Source organism: Aspergillus foveolatus, assembly GCF_047715535.1.
Source record: "Aspergillus foveolatus strain CBS 279.81 unplaced genomic scaffold BDW70scaffold_20, whole genome shotgun sequence".
NCBI lineage: Eukaryota > Fungi > Ascomycota > Eurotiomycetes > Eurotiales > Aspergillaceae > Aspergillus > Aspergillus foveolatus.
In genome coordinates, this window is record NW_027396084.1 from 59,807 (window position 1) to 75,195 (window position 15,389).

General features: G+C 49.3%; 3 protein-coding genes across 3 annotated transcripts; 2 read left to right on the forward strand and 1 right to left on the reverse strand.

The window, feature by feature from the left end:
- Window positions 1-148: 148 nt before the first annotated feature.
- Window positions 149-9,343, forward strand: atmA (DNA-binding protein kinase TEL1; the record flags this gene model as incomplete). Its single annotated transcript, XM_073742306.1, has 10 exons — window positions 149-230; window positions 282-324; window positions 380-1,741; window positions 1,796-2,136; window positions 2,190-2,675; window positions 2,841-6,648; window positions 6,696-7,086; window positions 7,136-8,197; window positions 8,245-9,205; window positions 9,269-9,343. The coding sequence occupies 10 exons, from the start codon at window positions 149-151 to the stop codon at window positions 9,286-9,288; spliced, it is 8,556 nt and encodes a 2,851-aa protein (XP_073596534.1). The 3' UTR covers window positions 9,289-9,343.
- A 199-nt stretch (window positions 9,344-9,542) lies between these two features.
- Window positions 9,543-11,564, forward strand: BDW70DRAFT_134973 (gluconeogenesis factor YvcK family protein). Its single transcript, XM_073736601.1, has 3 exons — window positions 9,543-9,792; window positions 9,842-10,046; window positions 10,099-11,564. Exons 2-3 carry the CDS (start codon window positions 9,842-9,844, stop codon window positions 11,502-11,504), a joined length of 1,611 nt encoding a protein of 536 aa, XP_073596535.1. The 5' UTR covers window positions 9,543-9,792; the 3' UTR covers window positions 11,505-11,564.
- A 333-nt stretch (window positions 11,565-11,897) lies between these two features.
- Window positions 11,898-15,348, reverse strand: BDW70DRAFT_159362 (DNA-directed DNA polymerase gamma MIP1; the record flags this gene model as incomplete). Its single annotated transcript, XM_073740682.1, has 2 exons — window positions 11,898-15,139; window positions 15,186-15,348. 2 exons carry the CDS (start codon window positions 15,346-15,348, stop codon window positions 11,898-11,900), a joined length of 3,405 nt encoding a protein of 1,134 aa, XP_073596536.1.
- Between the last annotated feature and the right edge of the window lie 41 nt (window positions 15,349-15,389).

The following is a 15,389-nucleotide window of genomic DNA, read 5'->3' on the forward strand; positions in this document are numbered from 1 at the left end:
GAGTATATCCAATCGCTGTCCGCATATCGCAGGCTTTTTGCTGGAAGATGGGGCAGCCGAGCGCTCCCAGATGAGCTGATAGATACTGTACGGAGCTGCTCCCACTGTTTTCCCAGCACAAAGGTAAAGTAGTCAACACGCTGCTACAATGAAGGGAGAAATTACCTTAGACGGAGCAATCGCGCTTCTGTCGTCGGACAAGACCAAAGATCGCACAGATGGCTTAGCTGGTTCGTTGATTTTTGATTGTTGTCTTTGTCACACTGCCTAACGCCCACCAGATCTAAAACACATTCTCCAGAAGAATAAACGGAACTCGAATCTGTACGGAGCTTCCAACTGGACTGTCCAGGCGTATATTAATATATATTTTTTATAGTCAATTTATGAGCGACAAGGCCTGTCATAAGATCTTCGAGTCTCTGTTTCGGCTCGTCTCCACAGAAAAAACGCTCTATAACCGCGCGAATTCTAAAGGAGCCAGTTCCAGTAAAGCAGCCGCCACTCGTCTTTCCGCTTGTGCATCCGTTGTTCGTACAGCTGCTGAGACTTTCCTGCGTAACTTGCGGATCAAGTCAGTTCGCGCCATTCTTGACCATATAACCAATGTCTTGGTCAGCCCGGACAGTGCTCTATTCGAGCTTCTTAGTGTGGACTACACGAAATGTTTGAGCACAATCTTGCACTATCCGCCACACGTTGAGCATTTAGGGGTTGAGGAGTGGGAATCTGTCGTGAAATTTTGCCTGAAGGTCGTCAACGTACCGAATGATCATAACAGCCAACAAAGCACGTGGAGTCCGCATTCGTCTGTTATGGACGACTACCTTGGAGCTAGCGGTGGCCGGTCGACACCATCTAGAATGACACCCTCATTGGCTGTCAGGGAGAAGCCCAAAGGGCCCACGGGTGTGGTTGAAGAAGCTCTTTCATGCATTAGAATACTCTCAGGGGTCCCAAATGCTCCTCTTCAGGACAATGCTGAGAGCATACTTCTGGGGCTGGCAAATTACGTAGGCTCACCCTCTCTTTCCGGAAGTGGTCACCAGACGGCCTTCAGCGCTATCAACGCTGTGGCAATGGGGATAATCTTCGATAACTCGGAACTCGTTCGAGTCACCTTGCTAGATCTAGTTCCAGTAATTCGGCAGCACTGGACCACCAAACTCATAGGTCTAAAGGACGAATTGGTTGTCACCACAATGTTGATTGTCACTTTTCTTACCGATGAGATCCGGAGAAACCCGGACGAGGCTCTGATAACTGTGATCGATGGGCTCATAAATACTCTACAGCGCGAGTACTTTAGACGTTCCGAGAAGGACATTCTTCAGGTTGACGAATTGGTTTTCGATACAAACAGCACAGGTCAACACGAAAAGTTTCATCTCTGGCCAAGGTTGGAGAGTCCTAGGTCTGAGCATAACTGGACGGTTGTATGGATTATGGCAACGTTGCTGGAGTTGTCTGAAGAGCTGGCCACACGGTTGTCGACGCATTCCCTCGCGAAGACCGAAACACCGAGTAAAAGGCAACGTATATCCTCGAAGATTGACGATGTTTTCCGTGATTCTACAGCCTCTTTCGGCATCAGAAGAGTATGTGCTTTGCAGCTGATTCCCTTCCTCCTGAACCACTATTCCTGCATCGATTCGAAGGTGCCTTTGCTGGAACGATTGATCCCTAACATAAATGACGACAATGCTACGATCTCATCTTGGACAATGATTGCAATTGCATGGTGAGTTCTATGAGCCAAGTGACCGGGATGACTTGTTGACCTTGTGTGCAATAGTATCGCAGCTAGTCCTCATGCAGACAAGCCGCCACTCAAACGATATTGGCAACAAGCTTGGGACTTGACATCTCGTGCATCAACGTCGCACTTCACTTCCAGGGCTGCTTGTCATTTGCAGAACAGTATTCTCCAATATAGTCTCCTTGACTACGCTGCTGTGGCCGAGACTATTAATTCAATGCTCTCATTTGTCAAATTAAATGGGCCGTCAACAGTGTCAGATGCGTCTCTAGAGTTATGGGCGAGCGTTATTAGGATGACAGCTCAAATAAACCCAGGGTCTGTTTCGAATGCTTCCGTCCAGATCTGTGCGTGGTTGAGGGATGCATGGTCAACTGGTACGTTGCCTTTATCTACCCCAGGTATTTCACTTACTAACAACGTTATACAGGATCAGCGACAGATAGAACGCAGACTTCGCAAGTTGCTGTATTTGCACGTCCCTTAGACCTTTTGAATTTGATCTTCGCTTGCACCAACAGACCCTTTACCCGGCCTCGGGCTCTATATAAAGGGCCAACTGGAGTCGTGACAAAGTGCTGGTACTTTTACCACAGGAACAAACAAATCTGGAGCTATCTCTTCGATATACGTGAACTAATAGATATATATGATATTTGGGATGCTGGAACTACGGTCTCTATCCAAAAATCCTCACAGTCGGATCCGAACGATCTGGGCATTCTCGATTTGTTGCAGGCGAAATCGGAAAATTTCCTTCATACCTGGCAATCATTATCTGAGGATAAGTCACGTCATGTCACTCCGGATATTGTGCAAATTTTGACGTCCTTCTGCATAACGGTCGCCCTTTATACCTCCTGCCTGCCGGAGCAGCCAGGGTCTCGGTTACAGACCTTGCTTTCGAACAGCCGTCGCATGTGGGAAAGCGTCTGTTCATTCTTAGCTTCTCGCGAATCTACCTTTGTGCTCTCTAGCTTAATACTGTTCCCTCCTTTCTTTCCTCTGGATTCATGTTTTTCCAAACCAACAACTGCCATCCATAGGGCATTATATGGACTGCTCACGCCTTTAAGTGAAGTTCTTGAGAGCCAAAGACAGTCCCACAAACAAAAACTATACGCTCTCAACGACGACACTATGGACTTGGATGATCCGTTTGGGCCGTCAACTGATCAGGTCGAAGAGGCGTCAAACATCTTATGCACAAATCGCAGCGATTTGCCACTTTTCCAGGATTCTGCTAGCTTCCAGCGTTATATGACCATCCTTATTTCCATTTACAACAGGATGTATTCTCAACTGTCTGAACCTCAACGACCCGTTACTGGGGATTTGGAAGACTATCTGAACGACCTCGATGAAGTTGACCTTCTGGCTGCGCATGATCTCCTACCTTACGTATATCAGTCCTGCGCTAGAACGGACCGACAAACGCAACTCGTGCTACTTGAAAACTTAGGTGAAAAGTGCCTCCAAACGTACGAATTGGAGCGCTGCGAGAACTCACATTTGCTCTGTATCCAGATGATGGGCAGCCTTGCCACGTCATGGACCAGCGGAACCCAGGACAGCCTCAGTGACTCAGCCGCGGACATCTATACCTGGTTCACGACAATATTCTTGAAGAAAGGGAGGGCCTCCTCGTCCGTATTAATTGCCTTTGCAAAACTACTGGGAGAGATTCTAAGCTTGAACCCAGCATACTCGAGTGATCAATCAAGCCCATCGCCTAGGACTACCCTATTCAAGATTATTAGCGATGGCGAAGTGCTAGTCAAATTTAACGCGGGCAGTCTCGTTCCACAGCTGTTCGGACAGTTTCTTCTCGAAGACCACGATAATATATTTAACGATGTCCTCGAGTGTCTTCCGCGGGACCCTACTTGGGATGAAGGAATCGCGGTTCGTTTGTTCCTGCTCGCCCAGCTTGCGTCAAAATGGCACACATTACTCCGAAGAAGCATTTACCATATCTTCGAGACCCCGGCCCAGGTGCATCACTCCCTATGGTACGCAGAGAAATGCCTACGCAGCGTCTCGGATGCGCTAGGACTCCAGGATGCCAAAGAGATATTCCGGCTTTTCTCTTCTCAAATTCTATACACATGGACCGAAACACAGTCGATAAAGTCCATGCCTTTCAGCATTTTCGGCTATGCTAGTCTTAATGACATGATATGCGATGCCCATGACGAGATTGTTGGACAAATAATGATGCGAGCAAGTGAAAGCGATGCTGCAGAGCTCTCAGAGATACTAGGTCGACCCTTCGTTAGTCTTCTGACAGACTCTTTCTACAAAGCAGAGGCTTACACAATAGCTCGTGACATAAGTACTCCTCCTCGAGAGGGAAGCCAGCCTAAAGGGGTGGAGAATCGACTCAAGAAAATTCTAGGTGCCGATGTGTTCGTAACTCTAATTGAAGCACAATTCCCCCAGATTGTAGCCACCTTTTTCGGATCGCTCGATTTCTTCCAGCAGGTGGAGAAAGCATTCTCTAAACGAGAAAGCTTCCAGGAAGCACTCGTTACATTCAAGCGCATCACCGAGAAGGGTCCTGCGAGGACGGTGCTCCCGCCAAATCAGCAGCCGTCTTTCAGGGCGCGGTATCTCCTCGATGAACTGGAGTTTCTGTGCAAACGAAGTGGATATGAACTTGAAACCATCTGGACTCCTACTCTCGCATCCTATGTATGCCGCACACTCCTGGAATCAATTCACCCGGCCCTGGGCTCTCTGCATGCTTGTTCCGTGCTCCGGAAGATCAAAATCTTGGTATGCGTGGCTGGCCCCGTAATGCTGAGTGACTACCCGTTTGAGATGATTATCCACGGACTTCAACCATTCCTTGTGGATATCTCTTGCTCTGAGGATGCAGTGGCTATTTTCTGGTACCTACTGGAAGCTGGAAAGACTTATTTATGTGAACAGCCGGGTCTGATGGCGGGCATTGCGGTTTCTACCTCGCTTTCTTTGGGTAGGTTTCTGGCGTCGCCTCCCGCAAGCTCGCGGCAGGAGAGTCAACTACAAGCTGTGGTAGGAAATCTTCGAACATTCTGCCGGTGGTTCGACGGCTATCTCCGTTCTTACACTTCGCCAGCTTTGGATGATGAGTCGTCTGAGTCTTTTCGGCGGTTCACTTGCTCCTTACAGGCTATAGTGGTAGAGGAGTCCAGCGCATCCGGTGCGAGCGAAACCGATTTACTACTCGAAGTACTTAAGGATCGTGAATCAAAGAGTGGTCTCCTTAGCAAACCAATATCAGATCGCGTGATCTCGCTGCTTTGTTCTACGTCGAAAGCAGCGTTAGGCTATCATCTCACTACTATTGAACGAGACGAAGATGCTATCTTGAACGCTGTCACTGTCTGCCAAACTCTTCGAGATTTCAATCCTGATTCGGAATACCGGTCTTGGGCGGCTCGAGTCATAGGAAGAGCCTTCGCAGCTACTGGCAAAATCAGTGACGCCCTATTGAGAGAACAGGATTTTACTCTGTTTCGCTCTTCTTCAACCCAATCGGGTACCGATATCCTCTGTCGTTCCAAAGCAAACATCCTTGAAGTACTTGGCAGCAAGCTGCTGAATAGCAGGCAAACAGGACCGATTGAGCGTACCCTGCAGCTTATCATCAGTAACCTGGCTAACTTCCCCGATTTTGAACCTTGCGTGAGTACTATTCCCCCTTCTGTCATGAAGGCTCTCACTTGGAGCCCATATCAGTGCCCGGGGATATCTCTGAATGCCCTGGAAGCCAAAGAACTAGAAAGTGTACATGGATGGGATCTTAGCCTCTCGCCCTCTTACTGGGCACGAAACGTGGGACTATTTCTTTCAAAAGCAGCCGCAGAGGACCCGGTTATTGGATCACTGAGCAATATATTATACCTTATTCCTGATTTGGCAGTCCAACTACTGCCCTACATCTTACATGATGCTCTGCTGGCGGAGATTCGAGGGAATGTGGCTGATATACGGGACACCATATCGCAAATCTTCAATGAAGCCTTACGGGCTGGTGCAGAAAACTCTATCCCTCACGCTCGACTTATCATTAAATGCATCCTCTACCTTCGCAACCAACCCAAGCCGGGAGAGGAAACAATAGTGGACCGAGATGATTGGTTGGATATCAACTACGCGGTAGCTTCCTCAGCCGCCAGTAGATGCCGCCTGCCGAAGACGGCGCTCATGTTTTTGGAAATTCATGCTTCTCGCTCTACGGCCAACTCTCGTCGGTCATCTGTTGCTAAATACGATCTCCCAGCAGGCCTGCTGCATGACATTTTCAAGAACATTGACGACCCAGACTTTTTCTATGGAGTGCAGCAGACTTCCTCCCTGGATTCCGTAATGGAAACACTCGAGCACGAGAGTTCTGGCTTCAAGAATCTCCTATTCCAGAGCGCACAGTACGACAGCGAAATTCAGATGACAGGATCTGGAAACACCTATGGTGTCCTCAAGGCACTGAACTCCACCAATCTTCAGGGCATTGCTAACTCTATGATCGGTGCGCTTGGTAATTCTAGTGACACTGCTGTCCCACTGGGGAGTATGCTTAAGGCCGCTACAAACTTGCGGCAATGGGAAATACCTATCTCTCCGTTGAACACATCTCCTTCGGCCACGATATTCAAAGCTTTCCAGGCCTTGAATACTCCAGGGCCGTTAGTTGACATGCGTTCATCTATCGGCGAAGGTTATAGAAGCAACCTGAATCTTATTAATAGTGATCGTCGATCAGCGACGTCCTTGCGGACCGCTATGAGGACGCTCGGCATCTTGACCGAAATTGAAGAAGTTCTTGGTTCAGGATCTGTGGAGGAAATCAATCAGAAATGGGAGGAAATCTCAGCAAGGACTTCCTGGTTAAAAAATACTGAGTATGTGCACTTCCTGCTAATAATAGGTTAATACTAACGGCATGTAGTGTCCAGGAGGTTGGAGAGATTCTGAACTCTCATGAGACCCTGTTCTCTTCCATAAAGCAAAAGGATTATCTCAGAACTGCCTTCAACTTAAGTGATATTGATGCGCAGCTTCTTGAAGTTAAAGTAATCCGCCAGTCCCTACACATTGCCAGAAATCACGGCATCGCCCAGGCTTCGCTCAGATCTGCCGTCTATTTGTCAAAACTAGCAGACCATAGTGTATCGCTAGGGCTCAATATTGAAGGTGTAGCGAAGTTCGACCTGGCCAATGTGCTATGGGATCAGGGTGAAATGGCGCCCTCGATTCAAATTCTCCAGCAGCTAAAAGATAGAAATGACCTTCACAAGCAAGCAATTCCCATTAGTCGTGCCGAGCTTCTTGTCACCCTGGTGGGCAAATCCAGATCTCTACTGATGTTAAAGCGGCTAACAGAGTCAGGGCCATCATATTGCCGAAGCTCGTTTAGAAAAACCGGAGGCGATCATCCAGAACTATTTGACACCTGCAGTCAAAGAATTGAAGGGTCGCTCAGAGGGAGAAGACGCTGGGCGAGTCTATCATGGATTTGCTATCTTCTGTGATCAGCAGTTACAAAATCCGGATGGGCTGGAAGACTTTGCGCGGATTGAGCAGCTTCGTAATCGCAAGGAAAAAGAAGTAGTTGCTCTCGATGCGATGCTCAAAACAGCAGAAGGCAAAGAGCGAGACAATCTCAAATTCCACAGAACAAAGACGAAACAGTGGTTCGACCTCGACGATCGTGAGTATCAGCGTCTCAAGCGAAGCCGCGAGGCTTTCCTGCAGCAATGCCTTGAGAACTATCTTATCTGTCTTAGAGAAAGCGAAGCATACAACAACGACGTCCTGCGCTTCTGCGCCCTCTGGCTTGCGCAATCTCACAGTGACATTGCCAACAGTGCAGTCTCGAAATACATTGCAGGTGTCCCGAGTCGCAAGTTCGCCCCTCTTATGAACCAGCTGACTTCGCGGCTCCTCGACGTGTCCGACGATTTCCAAGCTCTATTGTCCGAACTGATTTATCGCATATGCTCTGAACACCCGTTCCATGGAATGTACCAGATCTTTGCGAGCAGCAAATCCAAGGGTGGAAGGGACCAATCGGCTCTATCACGCAATCGAGCCGCCGCAAAATTGGCTGATATTATGAGAAACGATAGGCATATCGGGCCTTTGTGGGTGGCGGTCCACAATACGAATATAAACTACGTTCGATTCGCTGTCGAGCGGTTAGACGACAAGGCAAAGAGTGGTGCGAAGATTCGGCTGAATAAATTGGCACCTGGCATACGCCTTGAACAGGATGCTGTCAATCAGCGGCTACCGCCACCAACTATGAAGATTGATATTCGCGCTGACTGCGACTATAGTGATGTACCCAAGCTTGCTAAGTACCTCCCTGATTTCACGGTAGCGTCTGGCGTGAGCGCACCTAAAATTGTTACAGCCATTGCAAGCAATGGTGTTCGGTATAAGCAGCTGGTAAGGATCATATTCGCGTTATTCAGTTGTGGCTAACAGTATCATAGTTCAAAGGAGGTAATGATGATCTGCGTCAGGACGCCATTATGGAGCAAGTATTTGAGCAAGTTAGCAGTCTCCTCAAAGACCATCAAGCAACTCGGCAGCGCAACCTCGGAATCAGAGCCTACAAGGTCCTTCCTCTGACCTCTAATGCGGGCATTATTGAATTTGTTCCGAATACCATACCGCTCAACGACTTCTTGATGCCTGCGCATCAAAGATACTACCCCAGAGACATGAAGCCCAGCGCCTGCCGCAAACATATTGCCGATGTACAGACACGGTCCTTTGAGCAACGAGTCCGGACATACCGCCAGGTAATCGAAAAGTTCCGCCCTGTTATGCGCTACTTCTTCATGGAGAAGTTCAACAACCCAGACGACTGGTTTGGCCGAAGGCTATCATACACCCAGAGCACTGCGGCAATCTCGATTCTGGGACACGTGCTTGGCCTTGGAGATCGCCACGGCCACAACATCCTCCTTGACGAACGAACAGGGGAAGTCGTACACATTGACTTGGGCGTTGCTTTCGAGCAAGGTCGCGTTCTCCCTGTGCCTGAAGTGGTCCCTTTCCGCCTCACGCGCGATCTCGTAGATGGGATGGGCATTACCAAAACCGAGGGCGTCTTCCGGCGCTGCTGCGAGTTCACCCTCGAAGCGCTGCGTCAGGAATCATACAGCATCATGACCATCCTAGACGTGCTGAGGTACGATCCGCTCTACAGCTGGACGGTGTCGCCACTACGGATGAAAAAGATGCAAGAGCAGGACCCCAGTGATGGGCCGCCAGTTCTACCGGGCTCCACGACTGATCAACAGCGGCCAACAAATGAGCCGAGCGAGGCTGATAGAGCGCTGACGGTTGTTGCAAAGAAACTGAGCAAGACCCTGAGTGTTACGGCGACGGTGAATGAACTGATCCAGCAGGCGACTGATGAGAAGAACCTTGCTGTTCTTTACTGCGGTATGTTTACTCCATCTGTCTGGATATCTATAAATAGGAGAGCCGCTAACTGATGTGGATTAGGCTGGGCCGCTTATGCATGAGCGTTGGCAGACCAAAAGTTTGGGTTTCTAGGGACGAATGATTTAAAGATAAATTATATAGTCTTTTCTGTATATACCTGTCTGAATATCTCGGTCTGGACCCGTCAGCGGCCTGAATATAAAATAATATAAAAATAGTGCTGTAGCTGGGCGTGTTTGCCGTGTTGGGCGATTTTTGACGTCGGCGTGACCGCCGAGTTTCGCCTCTTTCTCCCCTTCTTCGAGGAACGCTCTTTTACCTACCGAACTGGGCAAATCATCCAACTCGCTTTTGAGATCTCAATCCTTCATCCTCAAGTTCTGAGATCTGGCCTTTTCAAGGTTGCATTGCTTTGAAAAGGACACATTTCCGAAGGACACATTTTCAGAATCTAGCGTTGATTTCTCCTGGCTGAATGGTCCTTATCGCTGTCCTCGCCTCTGAGAATATATATTTGTTGTTGACTCACTATATTCCACGGGTGATTCTATCAGTTCTCTCATCGTTTGGACTTAGATCTTCCAGTAAGTCATAACGATACAGCCTAACTTAACACATGCTGAGTCCAACCAGATGTCAAGCACGCCTTCTGCTCCAAACAGGGGCCTTGTGGTCTTTTCTGGAGGAAGCGCTGCCAATAACCTTGTCGAGGTCTTCAATTCTGTCAGGGAGAGCAAGGATTGCCCCCTTAGTTACATCATCCCAATCAGTGATAATGGAGGCTCATCTTCGGAGCTGATCCGGATTTTTGGAGGCCCTGGTATCGGCGATGTGAGGAGTGAGTACTCTAAGCCCGTCGTATCTATGTTTCAGTGGCTGATGCTGTACAGGTAGATTGGTCCGTCTGATTCCACCGTCGCCTCCCAACTCAGAGCGAGCTGCCATTAAAAAGTTATTCAACTATAGGCTTCCGGCAGACGAGTCCGCTCACAGCGAATGGCTTGCCATCGTGGATGGGACATCGCCTCTATGGAAGTCAATCACACCCGCAAAGAAAGAGCTTATCAGATCATTTTTCAATCTACTTAACCTAGAGATTCTCAAGCGCGCGCGGCCGCCCTCATCGACCTTTGACTTTTCCTCCGCAAGTGTCGGCAATCTGTTCCTCACCGGTGCCCGGCTCTTCAGTGGGAGTTTCGAGAGCGCTATCTACCTCCTAGGCAGCATCTGCGACGTCTCCTCAGATCTCATCCGTGTCATCCCCGCAATCAACTCCAATTTCTCCCATCATATTTCGGCGTCATTGGCCAACGGGACCATCATCGTGGGCCAAAACAGCATCTCGCATCCTAGTCTCCCACCACGTCCAGCCTCGCCACGACCGAGGAAAACCCTTCATGCTGAAGAAAATGGTAACGGCGCAAACGCCGAACTGGCAATGACAATCGACTACACCGAGCCCTCTGATGTCCTTGACACAGCTCTCTACGAAGACGACGAACCACCAGGATTCCTCCCGCACCTGCGCAACAAGAATATCAACTTCTCTAAATCCGAGAATGAGGATCTCCCAGCCCGCATTACTAGGGTGTGGTACATTAACCCCTACGGCCAAGAGATCAGGCCGCGCGCCAACCCGCGTGTCCTGGAATCCCTGCGTGACGCACAGGCGATAATTTACAGCATCGGATCGCTATATACATCGCTCATCCCTAGTATAATCCTGCAGGGCGTCGGGCAAGCCATTGTCTCGTCTCCAGCTCGCCACAAGATTCTTATCTTGAACGGCTCCCTAGATCGAGAGACCGGTCCGTCTTCAGATCCATTCACGGCTGTGGACTTTGTCGAGGCGATTACCCGCGCGGGAGAGGAAAGTCGCGGCCGAGTAACGTTTGAACCTCCACAATCCCCACCGTCCACTTCAAGTTCGGGATCTACACTTGGTCCCGGAGCATTCCCCTCTTTATTCCCACATGGACATGGACCCGGCAAGTCCGCCCTGCCCTACACCTCATACATAACACATGTCCTCCACCTCGAAGGACCCGGGACACCACATGTGGACAAAGACCGCCTCGCCGAGATGGGGATTGAGACACTTCGTCTTTACGGACGGAAGATTGTAGCGTCGACTGATGGCACGGAGGCTGAAGTTCCTATTGGGATGAGGTATGATTCTAATGGCTTAATTCAGGCGTTAGAGGTTGTGCTAGGGAAGAAGGGGGATGGGATGATAAGGGGATCGGTCAGTCGGAGGAATACGCTGGACCCGGGGAGGAAGAGAGGTGCTCAATAGGCTAAGGAAAGTTGACTATACCGCCTGCTTTTATATGAGTTTAGAGATAGGGTATAGTATTCATATAGATTAGAGAAGATTTGTGTCTTTTATACATCTCGCGTTAGCACTGTACCGTACGGAGCAGCTGCCCAGTACATAATGGTAAGGTTTTCAAGCCAAGGCAAACAAAATTTATCTTTTCAGTTCGACTCCGGTCCCCCTCCCAGCCCAGCCCAACCATATAGCCACAGACGCCGCCTTCAATGCTTCATTAGTCGTATAATACATCGACGAAGTATGAAAAGTATAGTCGAGATATAGATCTGATAAGATCATCTCGGAGGAAAAGACATGTACATAGGAAATATAGAAGTCGTGGTAAATCAAGAGCGCAAAGTTGTTGGTAAATGACTATGCTCTAGCCGTCGGTCGTGGTTTCCACGGTTGCCGATGGAGATTGACTTGAGGAGGCCTGCTCCCCTGGGTGAAGTCTCGAACGCCGCCACCGTATAGACCCGAGCCAATATCCATGAGAATGGCTTTCTGCGGTTCGGCTACAGGTTTGGCTGTTTTTTCGGCGCGCGTGTTCGATCGCGGAACTGTACCTTTGGCATTGGCGGGGGTATTGAGTTTCGTGACATCTTTGATGATATCGCGGAGCTCTTTGTCATCTTTCGTGATCTGGGCTTTGATAAATGCTAGATTGTCGGAGGTTTGGAGCGCAGACATGACGGTTTTGCGAGGCGTATAGGTATACTTTTCGGGTGTAGGGGCGGAGACGGGTGTGATTGATGGGTCGAGGCGGGCTGCGTCACTCTTATCAAGGAGCTGGGTGATGTTTAAGCTCTCACCGTGGGGAATCTTGTGCGGGTGGGAAGGTGTTACGCAGTCCATGTCGACTTCCTTGCGTAGGACATGGTCAATATCGACTTGCGAGAAGTAGGCGCATGATTGAGGCAGATCGTTGATGCCAACCTGCTGCGAGAACATGGCGCGCGTCCATACGTTGGAAACCTGCAGGGCCAGAGCAGCGCGATATTTATCCTGCTCCTTGACAAGGTATCTGATTTCGTCGTGGACGGTGATGGCTAAACGCGCCTGAATATTGAAGCGTCGAATGAGATAATCCATGGCAATGATCAGCATGTGGAGATAGTCGACACCAGAAGACTGAATAGCCCAGTTGATACGAGAAGTCATAAAGCTCCCTCTGTTGATAAAGCGCCGCATTAGGGCTTCGGTGATACCGGCGCCTAGAACTGGGGTTCGTGGTCGTTCTTGATCGGCAAACTCTTCTAGCTTGTTGAAGACAAAAGACTCTGTGCCCCCCCGCCAGAATGGATTATCGCTCAGGAGACGGCGAGTGGTTTTGGTACCCTTGGTCTCTTTATAAAGCTTACTTGCCACCTCCTGGGTTTCTCTTTCAGACATCGATGGGTTGAACTGGCGCAGCAGCGTCGCCGCAAATTTGACACCGGCTCCATAAATGCGACCATAGTTGAAGACCTTGGCGTCATTTCGCGAGATGCCCAGAATCTTAGCGGTGCGGGAGTGCATGTCAGTTCCTGCAGCTTTGGATCCCTCAAGGGTCATGAATCCGATTGCATTTCCGCCGTGAAGCTGGAATTGGGCATCGCCAATAAGACTTGCGATCCACAGCTCTTGAGAGTCAACATCAGCACCAACGAAAGCGTAGCCCGGAGGGGCTTTTATCATCGCTTTCAGCTCGGAGCCAACACGGTTCGCTTTGGCATTACTCGCTGTAAGCCACGTGTTCTCCACAGCCCGTCGAGTGATTGTGCCCATAGGGATGATCTGAGGTAGAATATATCCCAATTTTTGACCACCATTCTTTGAACTCGGAGAAGCAGGCCGTACATCATCCTCATAAACAACCAACTGGCCCATGATTCTGTCACGAGCACTAATCCAATAAGAACAAGACGCATTCATCTCCAATGCCTCCTTAGCAAGGGCATACTGAGAAGACAGCGTGCCACGCTCGAAATATTGCAGGTACCCTTTAGCCAACGGACTGACGCAGCGCGCCGTTGGTCCATCCTTGTGAGGAAGTTTAAAGTAGATGTGCTTCCTATCATTATGTAGCTCTGGATTTTTTTCCTCTGACATGTCGCATGCAACCACTGGTTGATTCTCGTACTGGTGAGCTTTGTCGCGGGGAACTTTGAACGTCCAGCCGTGCTTATCTGACCAGATCAGTGGATGTGTGTCCCATGATAGCTTCAACAAAATTGGCGCGATCCGTGTTCGCACCGTTAGGTTAATATCTGCAGTATTCGAGCTGAATAAATCTTTGTACCATTGCGGCATGCCAGGCTTCTTCTGTCTGGCGGCGGGTCGAGGAGGGTCGCCTTTTTTCTTTCCTTTTACCATCTTGACCTCCTGGCCGGACCAGTCCAGCTGTCGTAACCAGGGATCATTCATGTACTTTTCTGGATCATCTTTGACACTCAGCGCTTCATCACATAGCTCGACCAGTCTTCGCTGGACATCACCCAGTCTCTGATTATAGGTCGACTCGGCATTATCAAGATACTCCTTCCAAGTCTGATTAACTGGAAGAATCACAGACGAGAGGTGCCTAAGAGCGCCAAAGCTGACTGGATGTGGGCAAGTCTCAAGAAAATTCAAAAAAACCTTCTTGTACACACGATGGGTAATTGCAACATCCGCAGCACAGTAGTCGAGCAGCTCATCCAGCTTTTCCAGTATCTGCGGTCTCTCAAGCTCGCCAAAATAGTCCCTCTGAGACTTGTCAATAGTAACATCGCAATGAAATTTGGCTACATCGCGGAGTGAGTTGACCGAGCTCCTTCCAACCCACAGCTCTTCTTCCTCTTCCCGTATCATTTTATTCTCGATCAAAGCTGCAAGCTCAACGGAGTTACTGTCACTTGCGATCTTGTCTCTTAGATCTCTGTTCTTCTTATGACGCATCCATGTAGGTCGTTGCTGTGAGCACATCCCGTTCACCGCGACATGAAGCGACATCGTGTCGAGAAAGAAATTAGCCGTTTGCTTAAGGTCGTACTCCTCCAAGACGCGCGCACGATCATAGCCGATATTGTGTCCCACGATGATACGGGGCTTAGTTGGATCGCCTAGAGGAACAAGTTGAATTTCATTCTCGGACTCCCCCAATAGCCAAGGAGATATCCATGCGTACCAAGCTGTCGGACTAACAGCACATGCCATTACAGCAAACGGATGCTCTTTGTACATCACTTCCGTATCAAATGTAATCATTGATTCGTTTGGTGCATCCACAGCTTCCCAGCTGCCATCACTGTTGTATTTGGTCCATCCGCTGCGCCTGACCCATTTGCGCGGGAGTTCTGGCGAATTAACCACTGCATATTCTTTTGAGTAAGTGAGATATGGTTCTGAGGAGTCCATTCCCAGCTTATAAAAGTGTTCATCCAACGTTTGACCCTGAAGGGCGGGCAGGTCAAAGGCGACCGGGTCCGCATGCTCCTGCGCTTTCCCAAGGAGTTCATGCCGCGCAAGATGATCTTTAGATAGTGCGACTAGGTTCGGATCTGGCGGCGTCGGCTTGTTGAAAAAGATTTGGGAGTAAACGTGATCGCTCAGCTGTTGAACACCAATTTCATTGAATCTGGCCACACCAGGCACTATACAGTCAGTACCAAGGATATTGATGAGTGGCAGCCTACTCACCAGATAACGACTTCCGTTGGCGCTCAACAGCTCCATCTTGTGTGCTGTAGTGTCTTGCTGCTAGTGGCGAGGCTTGCGACTGAGCAAATGAGCGAATGCGAATTCTCTGAGCATAAAAACGAGGTACACCCCGCGAGTAGGGTGTGCAGTGACCTTTAAGCATATTATGAACGACGAGGGGAGGGTATAGACTCCATGATATCG